This window comes from Delphinapterus leucas, chromosome 13 (genome assembly GCF_059928025.1).
Source record: "Delphinapterus leucas isolate spDelLeu-1000000601 "Yukka" chromosome 13, BTC_Dleu_Yukka2, whole genome shotgun sequence".
In the NCBI taxonomy this organism is placed as follows: Eukaryota; Metazoa; Chordata; class Mammalia; order Artiodactyla; family Monodontidae; genus Delphinapterus; species Delphinapterus leucas.
In genome coordinates this window covers 83,385,574-83,407,209 of record NC_143141.1, presented here as the reverse complement: position 1 = coordinate 83,407,209, position 21,636 = coordinate 83,385,574, and the positions used below count along the sequence as shown (strand labels likewise).

Genomic DNA, 21,636 nt, shown 5'->3' with positions numbered 1-21,636 from the left:
AGGGCAGCCGTGGGCCACGTGGGGCTTGTGAGCATTTGAGATGTGGCTAGTGCAACTGAGAAACTGCATTTTAAGTTTTATTCAATTTCACTTAAGCTTGATTTTCATACCCACGTGTGGCCCACGGCCGCCACAGTGGAGGGCGCAGCTGAGAGTGTGAGGCTCTCACGGACCTCTGGGTCTTCGCACACGACGTAACCTCTGCTGTCTCTCTCTCTTTGATTAACCCCTACTCATCGTTAGGTCTCAGCTTACAAAGGCACAAGAAAATTCCATTCCCTGCGATGGTACCTCTGATGTCCCAGGTTTGGCGCTCCTATATTCTGGCTATACCTCGTTGAATATTTCCTACGTTATCTGTCATCTTGTATTACTGTAATCATTCATTTGTCTATCTGCCTCACTTGAGGGCAAGGAGGTTTTTCCTTCTCTGTGTTCCAAACTTGCTTAGTACATGCTGTACCCCAAATTATTTGTATTCTCTCCCTTAACTCTCATATATGCTTATTCAATACGTTATCAGTAATTGGTAAATAGGTATTTCTCAGTAATTTATGATATTTGGAAGAAGCATATCACTTGGCTGATCTCAGCTTTGATGAAAAATTTATGGAAATAACCTATACACCCCTTGAGCAGGCATAATGGCTAGATATCCCACAGCCAGACAAGGACACCCAGGAATGGAAGAATTCATTTTATGAGAGCTACTGAGTGCTTTTTATCTCTTAGCTAACAGTTACTGGCTAAATGCTTACTTGTAATTAAGGACTATACTATATTCACCAGGTATTTCCCCCTGTGTTACAAGAGGACAGTTTATTAGGATGTTTATAAAGGGATTTGGGGAGCTGCAGGAAAGGTCAAAGTAGCAAAGGGAACCACAAAACACCTTATATGGTACGTTCGCAGCTCAAACCTGTCTGGCCATCAGGACACAGAACAACAATGAGAGGCCTTGAATGCAGAGGAGCAGGTGGGCTGGGGCCCAGAGCCAGGCCAGAACCCTGGGCGCCGGTCCTCCCTGTGGACTGGGGTTTATGGTGATGCCCTGGGCCCTGTGGCTGACGGTCGTCAGAGCAGCGGGACCGGTCCACCAGCGGTCCTTCTGTCCTCACGCGACCCTCCCACTGGTCCTGGGGTATCCAGCACCTAAAGGTGTGGCAGGGCCCGCAGCAAGAGCGTGGAGCACAAGGTGTGCAGGGGTGGGTGTCGTCGATTCAAAAAACCGAGCTCTCGACGTCCTCAGGAGTGCCTCAGCCGTGAGAGAGAACAGTCACACTAAGACTGAGAAGCCAGGGTCAGCTGGGCTCCCTCGTGAGCTGGGGGGCGGGCTCCCACACACCCGCCGCAGTGTCTGCCATGCTAGTTCCTGCTGTGCCTCTGCAGGGACCCTCGGGGGCAGCCACAAGCAGATGGAACTTGGGATTTTACATCTAAATGCCAGGAACTTGTTTTATGCCAAGTTGCTAATTTCTGGTTCTACAGATACCCCACTCCTGAGGACGCTGCACGCGTTGCCACGGACAGAAGCTGAGAGGAGGATATGTTAACTTTCAAGACCGTGGGACACATGACCTGTAAGAAACAGTGATTTTATCTTTCTCTAATATTTTCCATCAGCAAAACCATCATGGCCATAAGTAAACAAGTACCATGAGCAACAGCAGGAGATTGTGAAAAGAGCCACAAAGAAAAAGAATCTCTACATATGGGAACTTGGTAGGAGGATGGGAAATGGGGATGAAGGATAAAGTAAGCCCCTTTAAGTCCCGTCAGAGATAATCAGGCAAACGCATCTCACACACCGGGCAGTAGGGCAACCAAAGGTACTGGAGGAAAAAGAAGTGAGTCATGGATAATTTTACTGCCACAGTGATATTAAATCTCATGGAAGTCTGAAATGAGACTATGCAGATTCCAAATGCGGTAAAATAAACTTAACAAGACATTTCCATTTTATGATAATACTGTTCCTTCCTTTGAAACAATTCTGATTCACATTTGAGCAAATTTAGTGATTAATAAAAATAGTACACGACATTTGCAAAGTTCCTTCAATCATGGCATCCTAAGAAAAAAAATCTACATATGTACCTAATTAAAACACAGAAGATAGCAAAACAGAAATGAAGAAAAGTCACTGTGGCAACAGAGCTCTTGATGATGATCTTTCAAATCATCAAATTGGAACAGAGAAGCGATAATGACCCGCTTCAAAATGGAGCTCAATCCAGTACCTTACTCCTCACCCCAAGAGAATGATGGACTCATGAGAGGCGGTGAACTAAGTGCTACGGATGAAGAAGTGAAGAGACAGCCTCAGGTCACGCTCCTCCCAGGACTGGGGACCTCACAGGACAGTCAAAACAAGAGTCCCCGCTGAGGTCATGTGGTCTAACCCCTTGTTTCAGAGATGAGAAAGTGGAGGTCCAGAGATCCTAAATAATGTTTTCCTAACCTAGATTCAATAGAACTGACAGTAGGACACTTCTGGTGTTTGGTCCTAATCTAACAATGCTTGATCTTAGCTTATGTTAAGGCAGAGATGAAACCCATGTTATTTACTTACCCTGGTGGGGGTAAGACAGTGTGTTGAGTCCCCACTCTCCTCAGTATGCTGAATCCTGCCTTGGGTGAAACAGAGATGCTACAGCCATGGTTCCTATAATATAGCCTATAATATAACCTATAATACAGGTTCCTATAATATACAATATAGCAGAGCCGATCGCAGGTACATAAGCATCTGACTCAAGCAAATCACAGGCTACTGGAGTAAGGGGAAGTTATCTTTGGTGTTGGTACTTTAAATATTTTATAGAATAATTTTGTCATTCTGGTGGTTGAAGACGTCTTTAGATGGACACAGTATTTTAAATTCAATCAAAAAACACTTAGCCAGTCCTTCATTCAGAAAACAATTCATTAAATTGCACTCATAAAGAGAATATTTTCCTTGAGTGAGATGACAATGAAGATTCAAAGAACCCTATTTACAATTTTATTTTCAAGTTTATCTGCTACGTGGTAGAAACTCAAAAACCAATTAATCAGTGTAGTGCCATTAGCCAAAGGCTTAAATTTAAGACATGTAAATTGCTCAAACAATACATTGCTGAGGCCAGATCCACAGCAGGGGGCTGCAGTTAATATGTGCTTATTTTAGAATGTACAAATTTACATATATATTACACAAATATCTCTGCGACACATATTATAGGATCAAATAGAGAACAAGGTCAACATGGAGGTGGCTGAGTTTTTATCATGTTTACAGAGAATAAATATTGTGGTTATGCAATCTTATTACAATGATGTCAAAAAAGTATGTGAAAATCAGAGTGGCTGGTTACCTGCCGAGGAGTGCTAAGGTAGCTGCTATGTTACCAACTGGCCTGGGTCGGCCAGACAGGACACTTGAGCTACCGTGACCTCTTAGAACAGAAACGTGAGGTAGACATAAAAGGGCACCCAAAAAACCAGAAAACTGGGTTCTACTCTGGGACTTGTAAAAGGAAAACTGCTTCAGAGCTCTAACAAAGAGTAAATGACCTCAAAGAATCCTTTTAGCCCTGCTTTTCTTCATTTGATCGGTCACAAATTACGGGCTTTACTTTACCTACCGATAACTTAAGCTAAATGTTCCCCAAGTACAGTCACTGGTATTGTTTATACCAAGGAGCTGGGAAATGGAAAGGGATATCCCCCAGGAAAGCCACTTGAAATACCCACTCACCTCTGCAGGGAGCATCTGTTCGGTGTTATATAAAGAGCGGCAGATTTTCAAAACTTCATTCCCCAGCCCTTCCTTGTTCTCCACCGTACATCTGGTTAGCATCACTGTAGCCAGTCTCACCCACGGATTATTGGTTATGCTGGTTCGAAGGGAGAAAAATGCAAGGCATGGGAAACGACGAAACTTATAACAATTGTGATAAGAAATTTTAAAATAGAAAAGAAATCCCACTTTTTCAAGTAAAATGCTTTTGGCAAATTGCAGTCATAACCTGCACGATGTGTTCCTTCACGTCTATCTTGGAGAAAAGACACCAGCCCACAGAGGGGAAAGAGCTTGCTGTGGTATGGACAAGTGCCCCAGCAGCATGGAGCCAGTGGGTGGACGCCAACCAGTACAGACTGCTTTGAAGCCCAGCAACTCAGGCTGACATTCCGGCTCCCTGACTGTTTGCGCGAGTCACAGAAGTGACTTATACACGCTCAGCCTAGTTGTATTGTTCTGGGGAGGCCACCCAACCTTTCCGGGCCTTGGTTCTTCTCACGGCGAAAAGGCAATTTAATGTTTTCCTGGCAGGCTTGCGCTGCTTAATGAATGGCGTTGCCACTGTGAAGTACCACTCTCAGTAGCAGGCACATCTTACTATTTATTCTCTTATTTCTGAGACACAAAAGCACAAAAGTTTGCCTTTTGTTTCCCTTCTCTGGCAGCCGCTACCGTGACTTCATAAAAACATCACGATTTATATTTCAAGAGACAAGTGAAAGGTACATTCATTCTGGGGTACTGATTTTACTTACAACATTTTAAAATAATTTTACTCTTTATTAAGAGTCTGTTGTCTCATTAGCACAGCACTAGCTTCTAGCCACCGAACACCAAAGGATGGTCCCTCCCTGGAAAGAATTTCATTCCTTGTGCCTGAGAAAAACATCAAGTGCAACAACAAGGGGACTCAGAATACTAGCCTTTGGCAAAGCCTTTGTGTCTCAGCTCAAACTAACAACTCGTGAGGACAACGAATGCTGCTTATTTCAAGGTACAAACAAAGCTCAGGGAGCATCTGGTTGATGGATTCTTCGTACACTAGAGGACTCGCCCTCTTCTTTCCTCTTTAAAGTCTGGATTCAGTTCTCCTGGGGTTTTCCCTAACAGGCCACCTCCCTGAAGCAGAATTGCACAGTGCATCCCAGTGGCTTTTACAACAACTATCAAAACATATTGCCCAGTGTGTACAGGTCAATCCCAAACTCCCCAACTACCCCTTCCCCCCACCCTTCCCCCTAGCAACCATAAGTTTGTTCTCCAAGTCTGTGAGTCTGTTTCTGTTCTGTAAATAAGTTCATCTGCACCATTTCTTTTTAGATTTACACTGCTGTATTTAAAATGGATAACCAACAAGGACCTACTGTATAGCACAGGGAACTCTGCTCAGTATTATGTAACAACCTAAATGGGAAAAGAATTTGAAAAAGGATACATGTATATGTTTAACTGGATCATTTTTCTGTATGCCTAAAACTATCACAACATTGTTAATCAACTATACTCCAATATAAAATAAAAAGTTAAAAAAATGTATTTTGCACCAGCCAGCTGTGATACACTGGAGGAAAACTACGGATCTTCCCTAATGCCAATCTATTATGCTTTCCATACATGTTCTGACAAGGGACTAAAACCAAAACTCCTAAGTTGGTACCAGTAAATTAGCGGTCATGTGGATCAAGCAAAGTTCTTGAAAGTCAAATGTTTGACTTTACCATGTTGACCGGCAACATTCAGTCATCGCCACACTACCCCTCCCTCCCCGCTCCCCACGCTCCCCTCCCCTTTTCTGGTTGTCTTGGAAGTGCTGGAGTCATACGTTGGATTGTCTGGGGGAAAAAAAGTATTCCCAAGTACTTTTAAGGACCTGTTTTAAGTGTTCCCTCATACGTTCTCCTGTGCTAAAACACCAGTTTGAGCCAGGAAAGAAGCAGAAATGGACTTTATTTGACTTATTATTAAGTCAAATATGTATGTATAACTGGTTATCGCTTAGGTAGAGGAGACACAGCTGGTAAGAGGGTTAAGTGGACTCTGGTAATGCTTGGTTCTGATGCTAATGATTTCATAAAGGAAGTCTGTAAACACAGGTTACTAGCAGCTTACAAATTTCACACAGGACTACAAAAGCAAGAACGTATGTTTGAAAATGAGTGAATGCATTAAATGTTTAAACGCAGTCAGTGTTTTAAGTAAAGCCGAGCTTGCTTCTTGTGGGGAAGTGAGTGCTTTGCAATGGTCAGTGTTCCGAAAGTAAAAGAAACTGTAGAACCAGTTAACTAATCTACCAGAAGTATCATACTTTCAATTTGAAAAATTCTCTTTAGACTCAGAGATCCATTTTGAGTGTATGAAGAAATCTATAATTCAACTCTCATGATCTTCTAAAAAAGGGAAGCATTACTGACAATGTAATTAGTGGGTCCCACATCTATTTCCCATTATCATCTCCTAGGAGCTGTTTAGAAACTGAGGCCCAGGCCCCGGTACCGAGAGTTGGACTCGGAGAGCCAAGCATGGGACTCTGTTTTTAACAAGCACCCTCAGGTCCTGAGGCAGCTCTGCCAAGATAATTGGGAACCAAATGGAAATGCTCTTTCAAGGTACTGTCACAAGTGAAACTAAAGCTTTTATGATGTGGGAACTTGCACTGCACGGTTTCACAGAGTGAAGGTAAGAACCTATGCTCAAGCGCAGATGTCAGCACGCCATCGCTGCCACAGATGCTTGAGATCTAAGAGACGCTTCTTGCCTTTCTGAAAACACTTGGTTAAAAAACCAGACCAAACCAAAATGCCCGCCTCCTTGGTTTGCTTCAGGAATTCCTAACGGTCTCGTCTGAGGGTGAAGGTAAAGGGGCTTGCCCAGATGTTCCTTAGTGCTCCTAAACTGCTCACGGAATCATTTCGAGAAAACATCCTTCTGTGTACATCTGAGGTGTGGAGACGTACTGGTCTGGGCGCACAAAGTGCTGGCTGACGCGGGAAGAGCAAGGTGAGTCCCGGCCGCCGAGACATTCGCAACAGAAGCGCGGATGCTCTCGTTTTTTGCCAGAGGAGCAGCAGTTCTTGACAGACAGCATATGTGCTCAGAGGAAATCTGGCCACTTCTTCCAAAGGACTCCTTGGCCAGCAGCACAGGGACTGCGCGACTACCGGGGCAGCTCTAGTGGTGGCTGCAACCTCAGCCTGACACAGAGGATCAGCATGGGCTGTGGAGGTTCCAGCAGCTGTTGGAACTCTGTCTCCTCCGTCTCAGGGCCAGGTGCTGCCTGAAGCTGTTTAACTTCTGAGCTTCCATGTTCTCATCCGTAAAATTCGATAACATCACCTTCCCGTGTAGCTTTGCTGTGTGACTTGACAGTGTATGTCAACTGCACATAACACTGTGTTCTCAATAAACGGAAATTATCAATTTATTCCCCATGGATTCTCAAGTTAGCATCGTAAGCCGTGTTAAAAGAGCGTCAAAACATGTCCTGGTGAAAATACTGGCACAAATTTTGCTGACATCCTAAATCAGATGTTATTATCAAGCATTGTCTATTTCTGAATAAAATATTTGGCTTTAGGGGTAAGGAGAAATGGAAAGAAACTGTGATATTTCAAGAAAAACAATTCTAATTTCATCTAAAGGTTTATACTGATTTTATATATTTCTTTCATTGGCTCTTCTGAAGGTAGTGATTTTTTAAACCTAGAGTCTAGACAAATAGAAGTCTACTTTTATGTTAATACTCACGTATATTCCCGTTTCACAGGCGGCCAAGCCTGCAGGAGCAAAACCAGGTGCTGGAACTCGACCTCTCGGTGACTGGCCTCCAGGAGCTCCACAAAGAGCGAGTAGCGCTTCTCTTCATCCTCCGTGTCAGTTACGTCCACCTGGAAGGCGGAACACACACTTGAAACCCACAGCAAAGGCCACGGAATTGCTGTCCGGAAAAATTCAAATTTGATTATTTTGATTAAATGCTCTTTCGGAAACTTTTACAGTGTGTCAAGGGGAAATTCAACAACATCTCCCCCACCCCCACTCCCCCAAAAGCCTTCAAAAGCTCTACGTTTTACCCAACTTCAAACCTCTATGTTACAAATTGCTTAGAACGAAGTCACAGGAAGGTTCTTAACATTCTTTAGCAAAATAAATTCAAACAAGTAGACTTCCATAGAACTGGCTTATTGGCATTCAATGTATGTTATGTTAAAATACTGAACTGTTTCATGTGAAATTATAATAGTTCACCATACTCAATGTTAGCCAATGTTTTTAGTTTAAATTATCCTGCATTGCTAATTTTCATTTTAGAATGAGTATCGCTAAATCTTCACATTGTCTAGAAAATTTCTCTAATTTGAAAGTAAAGATTTTACTAAAGTACATTTGACATGGAATTTTTTTTTGCTATAAATCAAAATAAAGTAAAATAACTTTTATTCACATCTCCATTTCTAGCGCAAAAGAAGTCTATCAACTAAAAATACTAATTTTTCCTCTCAATGAATAACCAAATGATACTTCTTTTACATTGAGGCGGTCCTCAAGCAAGTCATACCTCCAACACCTCTGTGAATAAAATGTTTGCTTTTTTTTTAAGTTAGAAAGCAGTTTTAAATATAAAAGTAAGCCAAAAGCTGGTTCTCTTGTTTCCTAGCCTCTCCCAACATAGACTCTCTATATTTGGACTCAGAGGATGATACTCTGAAAGAATAATGAGAACAGATGGTTACCTATATATTTGCTAAATTGTCTATACTAATGCATGTTTCCAAAACATTTGATTTAATGGTCACCCTGGCTCTGACCCCAGCAGTCACCTGAAAAAGTTATACCATGAATTCTGCATTTTCACAAAAGTTGATATGTACAATGAAATTATTGGTAATTACCATGTGGAGTCTTCCTCACACAGTGACCATTCAGATCCTTCCAAACCTGACTTAAAGCCCCATGTCATTCTTCCACGGAATAATAACCCAAAAGCTTTTTCTTGTTTTTAAAATAATTTTATAATACAGTAAATTAGCTGATCCTTCCAACAGCTTTGTATGGAGAACTGCACAGGTATTTTTAACCTCAATCTACAGATGAAGAAACAGGCTTATCTGTCCTGGTAACATGGCTAGCAAGCAGCAGAGCTGATATATAATTATACTCAGATCAGGATGTTCTGAAGCTAGAGGACTCAGTAAGCTAGAGAAGCTCTGAATTATTTAAATTAGTAGTCTAATTGGGAGTTTGGCAATATTTTCTTGCCTATTTATAAAGAAAGGTTTAAAAAAAAAACAAAACCCTCTCAAACTCAAGACATCCATCTGTCATTATCTGACCTCACCACCTTCAATTCCTCTCCAGCCTCGGGGCCTCCCAGGCGCTCTGCGCATTCATCACTCCCGCTTCCACCTGGGGAACTTGGATCTGCTTCCTCTGCCTGGCACATTCTTTCTTTAGATGCCTGCATGGCTCATTCTCTCATTTCTTTCAAATCTCTCAAATGTCACTTTTTGAGGGAACACACTGCGTAACTACCCCCCCCCACAAAGTAGCATATTCCCCCACCCCTATCTACCTCCCTCACCTTTATTTTCCTTCTTAGCACTTACAAGTACGTGACATATTGCATATTTGTTTGAGAAAACAGAAACTTATTTGTTCATTGGTTTATCCCCGCTACGTAAAATAATACCTGATATAGAATAAATGCACCGTACTTATTTAGTGAATGGATGAAATAATGAATGGATATACAAATGAATGAAGATAATTTATTTATAAAATCTTGTAACGCAGAACTATATTAAATATTCATGGAGTTACCATAAATTTTTGGCTGTTCTTTTTTTATTGGAGATAGATGTAAGGTTTAAAAAAAAGATCCCACCAAAAGGAAATCACTAAAAAAGACCCAGAGGTAGCATGTGTATTGACATTATGTTTCAACCGATGATGCCTTGCAGTTAGCTATGTGATTTCAATAAAGTCCCTTGTTTTGAGTCTCATTTTTCCTCGTCTGAAAATTGGGCTCCAAAAATCCCTGATGTCCCAGAAGTTCTAAGGAGGTATCTGGAGGTCCGCAGCAGGGTAAATGGCTGCTTTCTTCTTTCTGAGTTATAATCTGAGTTTATTTGTAGAGAAGGTTTTGTGCTTAAAAAAATATTTTTTAAACAACTGAATGCTCTGTCTCCCAGCAGTGCCAATATTCCAGTTTCTTTAATAAACTGCAGTATAGTTAATAACAAGATGATTCTCCCTTACATGAAATGCAGCCATATCATGAAAATGAAGAGATTAGGCAAAAGTGATTCATGTTTTCAATATCATTTAGATTTCTTTCTTTTCAGAAACTATAATAGCTTGTAAATTTTTAGGGCATGAACTGTATCATAAGGGAAGGAAAGAGAAACTAGAAACTATAAATTAGATCTCTCTCTGTTTGTTTTTATATTAGTGTACCAATATTAGTTTCCATTTTAAAAAATGCGTTTGCTAATAAGTGTTTTGTACAATGCCTTTCTCACACGTACACAGAATTGTAAGAGTATGGCTTTTTCAGGAAACATTTTCTCCTGAATCCTCACTAATCATTTCAATTATTAGTAACTTATTTTTCAGAGCATTGACACCCATGTTTAAAATACAAATGTGAAAAATGTAGTAACTTAACACAATTATCCATTTTGTGTATGGACACTTGCATACTCCCTTGTTATCAAAAAGGATGTCAAATTGTTATTACTCAGCTCTTAAGAAAGCAGTTTTAAATTCTATCGCTGTAGCTACGAAAGCTTTACCTTATTTGAGAAGAAAATGGGCCTAAAAATGAACTTGAGCACATGTTTGTTTTTTTTAACACATGATAAAGAATATACTTTGTTGGATAATCATTATATACTCTGATATACAAGTGTTCATCTAGGACTTGTGTCCACATATTAAAAAAACTAAATTTATCAAAACTTACCAAAATAACATAAGCTTATCTTGTTCATCATGTCTAAAAGCCTTTAAAAATAAATTCTGGTAACTAAAACTCAAAATGAATTTTTGTATAAAGAAATATAAAAGGTAAACATATACAAGGAATTCCAGCTTGGACAAAATGGCTTTGACCCATTTTTCCCTACTCCTCTCTGCTAAGCACAACTATAAACTATGAAAATAATGAGACACCAAATGAGAACTCTTAAAGGTAGGAAAAAAGAAAGCAAACTAGTTTGGGACCCTAGGACTTGAGGAACAATGCAGCAGGAGGGTATCTTGTGTTCCTTCACCAACAGAAGGAAGACACTTAGACCCAGTGTTTCCTGACTCCTCACCTAGAAACAGAAGACATCCCAGGTAAGGTCATTTCTCAGAATTCCAGAAGAAAGGGAGAAAGAAAGTGGAGCTGAAAGAGTATTTTAAGAAATAATATCTAACAACTTCTCAAATTTGGTGGAAGATATGAATCTACAGGTTTAAGAAGCTGAGCTAACCCCAGAAAGGGTAAGTCCAAAGAAATCCACTCCAAGACACAACCCAATTAAACTCTTGAAAACAAAAGACAAGGGAAAATATCTTGAAAGCAGCCAGAACAACACATTACCTAAGAAAGAACAACAATTTGAATAACGGGATTAATCATCTGAAACCATGGAGGCCAGAAAGAAGTGGCACAATATTCTTCAAGTGTTAAAAGAACTGTCAATTGAAAATTCTATATACAGAAAAACTACCCTTTAGGAAAAAAAGGAAAATAAAAACATTTTCAGATAAGGAAAACTAAAAGACTCTGTTACCAACAGCCCTCATCTTAACGACTAGCTAAAGGAAGCTCTTCAAACAGAAAGGAAATGATAGAAGAAGGAACTTTGGAACATCAGAAGGAAGAATGTAGAATACAAAAAGCAGAAATATGGGTAAATACAATAGACTATCCTTTTTTATATAAATTTTCTAAATTCTATTTGATGATTAAAGCAAAGATTATAACACCAACTGATAATCAAGGCAATGATATTTAAAAGCAGAAAGGTAAAGTGGCCCAAACAGAAGTGATAGTTCCACATTATACTCCAAGACAAGGAAGTCCACTCCTACCACTCTTATTTAGCATCATACTAGGAGCTCTAGCCACTGCAATAAGGCAAGAAAAATAAATAAAAGGCATACATATTAGAAAGAAAAAAATGAAATTCTATTTGCAGATAACATGGTTGTCTACATAGAAAATTCAAGAGATCTATTAAAAAAAAAAACAAAAAAAACCCCTAGTACTAATGAATGAGTCAGCAAAGGCACAGGACAAAATCAAAACAGAAAAATCAACCTCATTTCTATATACTAACAATGAACAAGTGAAAACTGACAATAAAAACATAATACCATTTATAATTGCTTCAAAGAAAATTTTAAAATTTACATGTTCAGGATCTATATCCTAAAAAAGTATAAAATGCTGATGAAAGAAGTCAATAAATGAAGAGATACACTGTGTTCATGGATGGAAAGACTCAACCTAGTAAAGATGTCAATTCTCTCTAAACTGATTTACAGGTTTAATACAATGTCTATCAAAATCCCAGAACGGTTTTTTTGTAGATTTAGACAAGCTTTTATAAAATGTAAATGGAAAGACATTCCCTGAATAGCTAAAACTATCTTGACAAAGAAGAATAAGGTGGGAGGAATACCTCTACTTGATATTGAGATTTATTATTTAGCTACAGTAAGAAAGATAAGTGGTATTGGTAGAACGATAGAGACAAAGATCAAAAGAACAGAACAGAGAACGTAGCAGCGAATATACCCAACTTATTTTTGACCAAGGGCATAAGCATTTCATTGGAGGCCAGACAGTGTTTTCAACAAATGGTGCTGGAGGAAATGGATATCCCTAGGCAAAAAAGGGAAATAAACCTCAACCCAAACCTTACACTTAATGCAAAAATTATTCAAAGTTGATAAGAGATTTAAATGTATTAAATGTTAAATGTAAAACTATAAAGCTTTAGGGAAAAAAAACATAAGAGAAAACCATGAAGATCCAGGGATAAGCAAAGCGCCTCTGCTCATAAGACTTGGAGGAACGTGAGAAATCCATGGAGAATTGTCTCTCAGCAGTTTTTTGAGACGTTTACAACCCATCCTGCTGGAAAGAGTCCAAGACTAGTCTATCTTAATGCCAAATTCTGTTCTTTAGAAAAGAGTATTAAGTGAAGGTTCCTAAACATGGTTTTCTAGATGATCAAAGAGTTAATACTTCTTCTTTTGAAGAGTAATATTTACTGTAAAATTTATTTAAGAAAATGATGACACACTAAGTTTAAAAAGGTACATCTTTCGGGCTTCCCTGGTGGCGCAGTGGTTGAGAGTCCGCCTGCCGATGCAGGGGACACTGGTTCGTGCCCCGGTCTGGGAAGATCTCACATGCCGTGGAGCGGCTGGGCCCGTGAGCCATGGCCGCTGAGCCTGCGCATCCGGAGCCTGTGCTCCGCAACGGGAAAGGCCACAGCAGTGAGAGGCCCGCGTACCGCAAAAAAAAAAAAAAAAAAAAAAAAAAAGGTACGTCTTTATAATTAGACCCATATATACTAAGCCCCTATACCAGTGACTTGAGTTATTTTCACATATACTATGTATTCTTCTATCATTGATTTCAGCCCTTATAATAAGTTCCACTTATTACTTCTAGTCATTTTCAGTATTTTTCTTGGGTTTTCCAGAAATTAGGATGATACAATCTATAATAATGGTAATTTTGACTTTTTAAAAAGTTATAGCTCCTACTTCTGTTTCTTGTCTTGCTACATTGACTAGGATGCTGAAAAATAAGAATGATATTGGGCATTCTTGTTTTGGTTTTAATTTTAATGAAAATGCCTTCAAATTTTTAGTGTTAAAAAAGTCTGCTATAATTAAAATCCTAGTGATCAGCAGGGAACATGAAGCACAGCAAATGATCAATATACATTTTTTGGTAAAAAATATAATAAAAATATTGATGTTATCTACATACTTTCTATAAGACGGTTTTGTCCCAATATATTTTCATATCACAACTAGTAATAGTGCTCATTAATGGTAAAAAAATTTAAACAACTTTCAGTTGAAGAAAATCACTATGTCATAAATCTGACAAATTATCTAAAAAAAAAATTTAGGAAGAGAAGTATTGCTCTGAGACAATAAAAGTTAAAGCAAACACATCTCAGAGGCTTACAGAGATTGTGAGAGCATGTGATTTATATTAATATCATGGGAACTAAAATTCCCTAAAATACCCCAAAACAAGGCAACTGGCTGAGCATGAATGTGGACCTATGAAAGAATCAGATTCTCTCTTTTCTGAGAAGTACTGCAGTCTGTATTGAAATATATATTCCCAGTATCTAAATATATTTCATAAAAGTATAAGGGGTACAGAGAAATGACTTCGGTGTCCAAACAGAATATGAAATGACTATAGAATGTATTTTAAAAGAGAGGAAAAACTAACTGTAGGTGGCTATCAAATGCTCCAACATACTTCATAAGGACTTCATAACATACTTCATAACATACTACCATAAGGAGACTCTAAAATAAATAATAAAGGGCAATTCAATTAAATGTGCAGCTTTTAAAACAGTGTTGGTAAAGTCAAAGTAATACAGAAAAATGTTTATTTTGGAGACATTACTGGACCTTTCTGAGGCTTAATTTCCCCTTTTGTAAGATGAAGATCCTTCATATTTATATCACGGTTGTGAACATTAAATAAGAGGATACAAATAAGATAGCTAGCAAGAGGCTGGCACATGGTAGGCACACAATAAATGATGGGTATTATTTATATTATCATCTATATAATACGCTAGATATGAAAAAGCAGAAAGCTGGATGTGTGCTATGATTTCTTCTAACAAGAATTATGCCTACAGATTAGGCAGGACAGAAAAAGAATACAAAGAAACATGGCTATTTTAGGATAATGGAATCATGGGTTAACTTTTATCTCTTTTTAAAGTCTCATTTATTTGTGCAACAATTAAAGTATTTGAAATGACTCTTAAGCATGCCTTCCAAAGATCAGTAAAAATAAAATTGAGAGACATTGCTATTTTTTTCCCTACACTTTGTTTTATCCTGTCCTTTTCCCCAGTGAAAACAAAAGGAACATGTATCTGTTTTAACACTTCTGTCCCTTCCCCAGTGAGCAGGGGGTGAAAATGTTCACTATTTTACAGGCACCATAGAGTTGGTGACGACTCCATACTGACACCAGTAACTAAGTATCACAGGATTTTAAAGGGCAAAATTCGAATGTGACGCAAACATAAGGATATTTCTTTCCCTTTTTGTCTCTGAAACTGATGTTTCTCTCCTCATTGAATTGGGTGACTTTAGCCCTTGAGGTAAGTCAATTTGTCAAGCAGCTGCAGCCTCCTTATCAGACACAGAGTCACTGTCCTTGAAAAAGTGGACTGAGTCACTTATTCTCAGATGAGAACAGCTTTAACCTTAAATTTCTCTGAGGCTGCTTGAAAGTGAACATGACTATCTTAAACTGAGGCACCTCTCCTGCAATCGGCACCTTCCTATAGGCATTGATAGCAGCTTACCTTATCTTCAGATATCTGTAAACATGAACAAGGTATTAATGCATATGAAAGTACTTTATGAATAGAAAAAAATGACCAACATGTAGAGGATTATTACTGATAGTAGTATCACTAGTCACCATATTCCTACCCTGAATGTGAGTTTATGAGCTGTTCTAAAAGGCTCATATGATGACACCTGATTTAAAGTTACCAAGGCACTGTGCAACTCCATTCACGAACACAGTAAGGTCAGGCTGAGCTTTCTGTACACAGGGCTTCAAAATACAAAACAAACAAAAATCCCTACTTCAATAGATATACAGAAATATGAAAAGGTAACAGAAATGATCTCTACAATACTAGACCCTTGTATGTTACAGCTACTCCTTTTATAAGGTTTCTGGTGGCCAACACTGTCTGTTGTGTCCACTGGGTCTAATCAAGATCTCTGGTGAAGGAAAGTCAAATTTTTAGAAGACAAAGAAGTCATAAGCTTCTGCTGGACTTAGTGAGAAGCTATTAGACTTACCCCACCAATCTCAGCAGTGCTTAGGCCAGTATCTGGCACACAATAAGTACTCAGTAAACAGTATTATTACTATTAACTATAGTAACTGATTATTCTTAGATAAGAGAATATAAACAGAACGTAAATTACGATCATGTCCATTTCTGAGTATTTTTAAGTTTTATTAAATAGAAAACATAAAATTGTGGTAATAGGACTAAAGTTTAAATACTAAAAGTAGGATAGCTATCTTCTAGGAGATTTTCCCATTTCTATGGCAGAGAACTAAAGAATAGATGTAGCTACTGAGAGAATTTCATAAGTACTATATCTTGCACTGCTTATAATAAAGGCAAAATGTGTTGTTGAAACAGCCTGAAGGTTCAAACAGCCTTCCCTAGCCCACGCGGAGGGAAGAATATCTACCAAAGAGAGGGTGTACGGATAAGGAACAAAGAAATGAGAGATTGAATTATTTCCCACCTTTGCCTCTAGGTCTGGTGATGAGCACAAACATTTAGCCTCTGCTTCTCTCCTAAGGTATATTAGGAAAATGATATTGTATATCATTGTGTATTTGTGAACTCCTCAAGAATAAATGGTTCTCTATTGCCATAAAAAGTCTCTCCTAGGGCACAGCAAACATGCCCTTGGGATGGGGGGAAACCCAATGAAAGAATTAAGTTCCAAAGGGTTTTCCAGGTGTTTGAGGCTGTATGTGTGGTGCATAAACACATAAACATACACAAAAAGCTAGCAACCACACTTATGAGCCATGTTCTACAGCCTACTTAATTTATTGTATCTCAAAAGATAGAAATTACACAATAAAGCATTCCATAATCACTCTCCATAAGTGCTGTTGTAACTTCAATACATAATACATATTTTCACATGGCTAAATATTTAATGAAAACATTTTTAAATGAGACATATGAGAGGGGGAAAATACTTTGTTTTAAAATAAGAAGATGTGCCTTACAAATTTTTTCTCTAGGACAAATAATCAATCACGCCATAAGAGTCTCCATAAATACACATGTTTACTTTAAAGAACTGCTATACAAGCCAATCTTTTAAGGCCAGACTTTGTTTTTTAGTTAATGTTGATAAAGTATTAATAGAATAATTCATGGAGCTGGAAATGCTTTCACTGTAGTGTATCATTCAGACTCAGATGGAATACTGGCCCTGCCGCCTCATAGCTCTGTGACCATGTAAAAACACCTCAACAAGCCTTAGTGTTTTCATTTGTAAAAATAAGGTAATAATACCTAACCTATCAGGGTACTTTGAAAATAATATAACATAATATAATATATAACATAATACAGGACAATATACATACATACACACACACCTGTATAGGTATCTAACACTGAGTTAACACTGAGCTACTATGGCAGCCACAGTATTGGTAGTTCATTATTATACATCATTCTGCTGTGTTTTAGCAGAGGTACTATAAAGATTTCTTAACTACTCTGAGCCTATTTGCTCATGTGTTGAATGGAATGATAAGATCACTTCCATCAAAAGGGTTATTATGATTTCTATCAGTTTCATAGTGATATCACAGGGAGACCTGCATCAAAATCTTCCTCTGATTTAGGAAATTTCCTTTTTTTCTTGTAAATATGCTAATTTGGCTGCCTTGATAATTATGTAAGCAACAAAATTCCTCATTAAAAAAATGGATCCATGACTTTGTCTTATAATCAGCTTCTCTGCTGTTCTGTGTTTAATGACACGCTCCACCACTGACTCGTCCTTGACCGGAATCATGGAAGTCCACGCTGAAACATCTTTTTTGCCAACATGGCTAATTTCAAATGTTGCATAATACAGAATTATCTATCCAATATACATCCTAAAATTTATTCCAGTAACTGCATCTTTTAAAAATGTGATGTTGGGCTTCCCTGGTGGCGCAGTGGTTGAGAGTCCGCCTGCCGATGCAGGGGACACGTGTTCGTGCCCTGGTCTGGGAAGATCCCACATGCCGCGGAGCGGCTGGGCCCGTGAGCCATGGCCGCTGGGCCTGCGCATCCGGAGCCCGTGCTCCTCAACGGGAGAGGCCACAACGGTGAGAGGCCCGCGTACCGCAAAAAAAAAAAAATTTAAAAATGTGATGTTGTTTGCATATTGTGTTACACCAGGACATTCTGCTCATTTTGTCTGAAAACATTTTAAATATGCTAATATCCCTATGTAAACATCAACTGTAAACAATTGATTGCCATTTCTCTATGGACAAAATCTTCCACCTGTAGGGATGTAGGAAAACATAACATCTAGTAAATGTTTTTATTATTTATCAAAAAAAAGGGTTATTATGAGGTTCGAATGATAAGATACACATACAAAGCCTAATGTTTGGTTCATAGATGGCTCTAAAAAACATGAAAACTGATAGCATGTGAAGTATCTTCTCAGCTTAAGTAAAAACAGATTTCTGCTGTAATGACCAGAGTTTTTATTTTGAATCTATTTTTATTACAGTTAGAAGTTATCCAGAGAATTATGCGTAGTAGAAGAAAATGGTGGCCATTGAGCTATGTGGCCTCCTATATATTCTCTATATAGAATACCTACATACCCTCCAAAACAAAAAGAGCAAGAACAAATAAATTAAATAAAACCCATACATTCAGCACAATTACAGGCCAAGAATGTCTAAACTTCAAAGTATCGTAAGTGAAAAAGGAAGAATGCCAAACTCCAAAGAATGATCTCTCACATTCCATGTAAATGTTTCACATATTCAGAAAGTGGATCCATAATTGAAATAAACACGAACAGCAAAAACCATACAAATAGAAATAAAATTAATCTATCTATAAGTGAATAAGCAAATCACAGTGGAGGTGGTGTGTGTGTGTGTGTGTGTGTGTGCGCGCGCGTGAAAAAGAGAGAGAGAGAAGGGGAGGGAGGGAGAGAGAGAGGGAAGGAGAAGTAACCTTGAAAAAAGATTTTTGAGTACTATTACTCTAAGGCTAAAGACAAAAAGAGCTCTACACAAATATTCTAGATAGTAAGTTGGCTGGAATTTCCAGAACTACTTTATGTGTACTCTAGGATTAAGCAAATAAATAAATACATTGTGGATAATGAGAGTCAAGTTTCTCACTGACAAAGAAAGGAGTTCACAAATAAGGAAAGAGAGAAGACTAAACTGTGTGGAACTAGATTGGAACTGGAAGGATCAATACAAACTCATGGTTTTTAAAATGAATATAGACAGACATAAAAATAGATGTAGACATATGTGTGCTCTGTCCCCTAAGAGGATCTAGAAACTATAATACCACTGCATCAATGAGTACACCTAGCACCCGAGTCTTGGCTTCTAAATGTCACTCTTTATTTAAAAAATCAAGCTCTTTAAAGTCAATGACTGAATCCAGATCCAGACAGGGAAAGTGTAAGAGGGTCTCGAACATCTGTGGTTCAAAAAGTGATGGGATGGGCACAAGTCAAAAGGATGCAGGAGAAGACCTGAGCAAAGCATTAAAATGGTGACAGTAATAGATTACAACCGCAGAACAAAATGAGAATCCTTGAGCTTGTAGTGATGTAAATAAATAAATAAATGAATAAATACATACGGGGGAGAACAAATGATAAAAAATACCATTTGGGAGACACCACAGTGATCATTAACTCAGGCAACAGTCATCAATGCATGCTAAAATTAGCTGGTGAAAGTACGGCGAGAAACAGTGCTTACACAATCTCAAAGTACCTCAACACAAGACATGTATTAATCCCAAAGGGAAAAAAGGTAATTTTATATAGAAGAAATATGGTTGACACCACCTCAATCAAGTGATCAAAATGAACACTGTCAGTAAAGGAACACAATAGTACCGTATATCTCCTAAGATAACGTAGTGGGAAGGACCCAAAATCACTTCTGTGGTATTCTCACCAAAAATGCACAACTTGGGCTTCCCTGGTGGCGCAGTGGTTGAGAGTCAGTCTGCCAATGCAGGGGACACGGGTTCGTGCCCCAGTCCGGGAAGATCCCACATGCCGCGGAGCGGCTGGGCCCGTGAGCCATGGCCGCTGAGCCTGCGCGTCTGGAGCCTGTGCTCCGCAACGGGAAAGGCCACAGCAGTGAGAGGCCCGCGTACCGCAGGAAAAAAAAAAAATGCACAACTTGAATACACGAGCAAAACTCAGACAAAGTCAAATTTAGTGGTATTTTACAAAATAATTGGCCAGTGCTTTTTAAAAAATGTCAAGGTCATAAAAGGGGAGGGGGGAAAGAATGAGGAACTATTTCAGATTACGGGACCCTAAGGAGACATGGCATTAAGTGCAACGTGTGACCTGCACCGGACTCGGATCAGAAAAAAAACCATTAGTGGGCCGACTGACAAAAATCTGAATGATGGGTAAAAAAGATAAGGTATTGTATCAGTGTTAGCTGCACTCATCTGAGATGGTAATATCTGGTGAACCAACATGAAGAGTATGTAAAATTCTTTGTATAGTTGACATCATTTTTTTGGTATTAAATATAAAATTTTCAAAATGAAAAGTTAAAAAAATTAGAGAACTTACGTCCAACTACCTCACATCCGCACCACCCTCTGGTATTCAAACACGTGTATGTTTCCTGCTTCTTTCCCCCTATTTTTCTTCAACTTTTCCCTCTAATGCATTAGAGGAATGAAGAGACAATAGCAATGCAGCTCCTTGGGAGCACGACTGCTACTAAGCAAAGGGCACTTGGATATAACTGTCCCACTATAAACAAAGCCAACTGGGCTGATCAGACCCCGGGGAAGGGTGCCCTGTGATGGAGTCAAAGCCATCCCCATGCAGTGACATTTACTAAACTCAAGTTTATTTCCCAGGAGGTGGTCGCTGTGAACTAAGACCCACGTAAGGCTATGAGGACAATCTGCCTGCGTGAAGGGGATAAACAGGGCCTCCCTATTTCACCCCCACTCCCCAAAAAAGTGCTGTTGAGATTTAAAGCACACTACTGACAGCCCTGAACTTCGTGTCTTTCTCCACAAAACCGGGTTCTTCTGTATTTCCTAGCTAGCTAAGGAGCACCACTTCCTCCCTGGTAACTTCAGCAGAAATCAGAAAGGCACTGGACTCGTGTCTCATCCCCTGCACCCAAGGAGTCACCGAGTCCACTGGTAGAAACTCCTTCAGCTCTCTTTTCTAACCTCTTCCATCTTTGAAGCTGATACAAAGTTCAGGGCCAAGGTCAGGCAACTTGACCACAGCCTCTGTCCCCTAACTGGTGCCCCTCCAGTCCCGTGTTCACGCAGAGGTCAGAGGGCTTCTCCTAAAGCCCGGATCTGATCACGCTGCTTCTTGGGCACCAATTTTCCGGGAGGCCTTAGGGTCACTGGGGTAAAAGCTGAGCAGGACACGGGGGCGGCTCCACCGTCCGACCTGCTTCTCTCCAGTTTCATCTCCCGGTGGCTCTTGCTTCCACACCGTACACCCAGCTGTGCTGAACTCAGGTCAAGGATGCCCTCCTCAGAGCAGTCTTCCTCACCGCCTCCAGACAGAAGAGCTGCCTGCCCTCCTGAGCCCACGCACCGTGCAGACTTTTACCACAGCACCGAAGCACTTAGAGGATTTGCTTCTCTGTTCACAAATCTACATTCTCCATCGGATAGGAGTCCCCACACCAACAGCGTCCATCTACCTGGACCGGAGTCAGAGCTTTGCATGTGCGATTCCATTTAACCCTCACACATATTATTCCCATTTTACACATGAGGAAACTGAGGTTGTAAGAGGGTCAG

The 21,636-nt window shown here is 39.4% G+C and overlaps 1 protein-coding gene across 5 annotated transcripts in view; it reads right to left on the bottom strand.

Annotated features, from left to right (window-relative positions):
• Nucleotides 1-21,636, bottom strand: part of NBAS (NBAS subunit of NRZ tethering complex) — a 343,094-nt gene that overhangs the window by 20,079 nt on the left and 301,379 nt on the right. For all 5 annotated transcript variants that reach the window (XM_089923423.1, XM_089923419.1, XM_089923421.1 and 2 more), the window contains 2 exons: nt 7,529-7,668; nt 3,740-3,878 (listed from right to left, as the gene is read on the bottom strand). In XM_089923423.1, the coding sequence (XP_089779549.1) occupies nt 3,740-3,878; nt 7,529-7,668 (279 nt within the window). The remainder of the gene's footprint in view (nt 1-3,739; nt 3,879-7,528; nt 7,669-21,636) is intronic.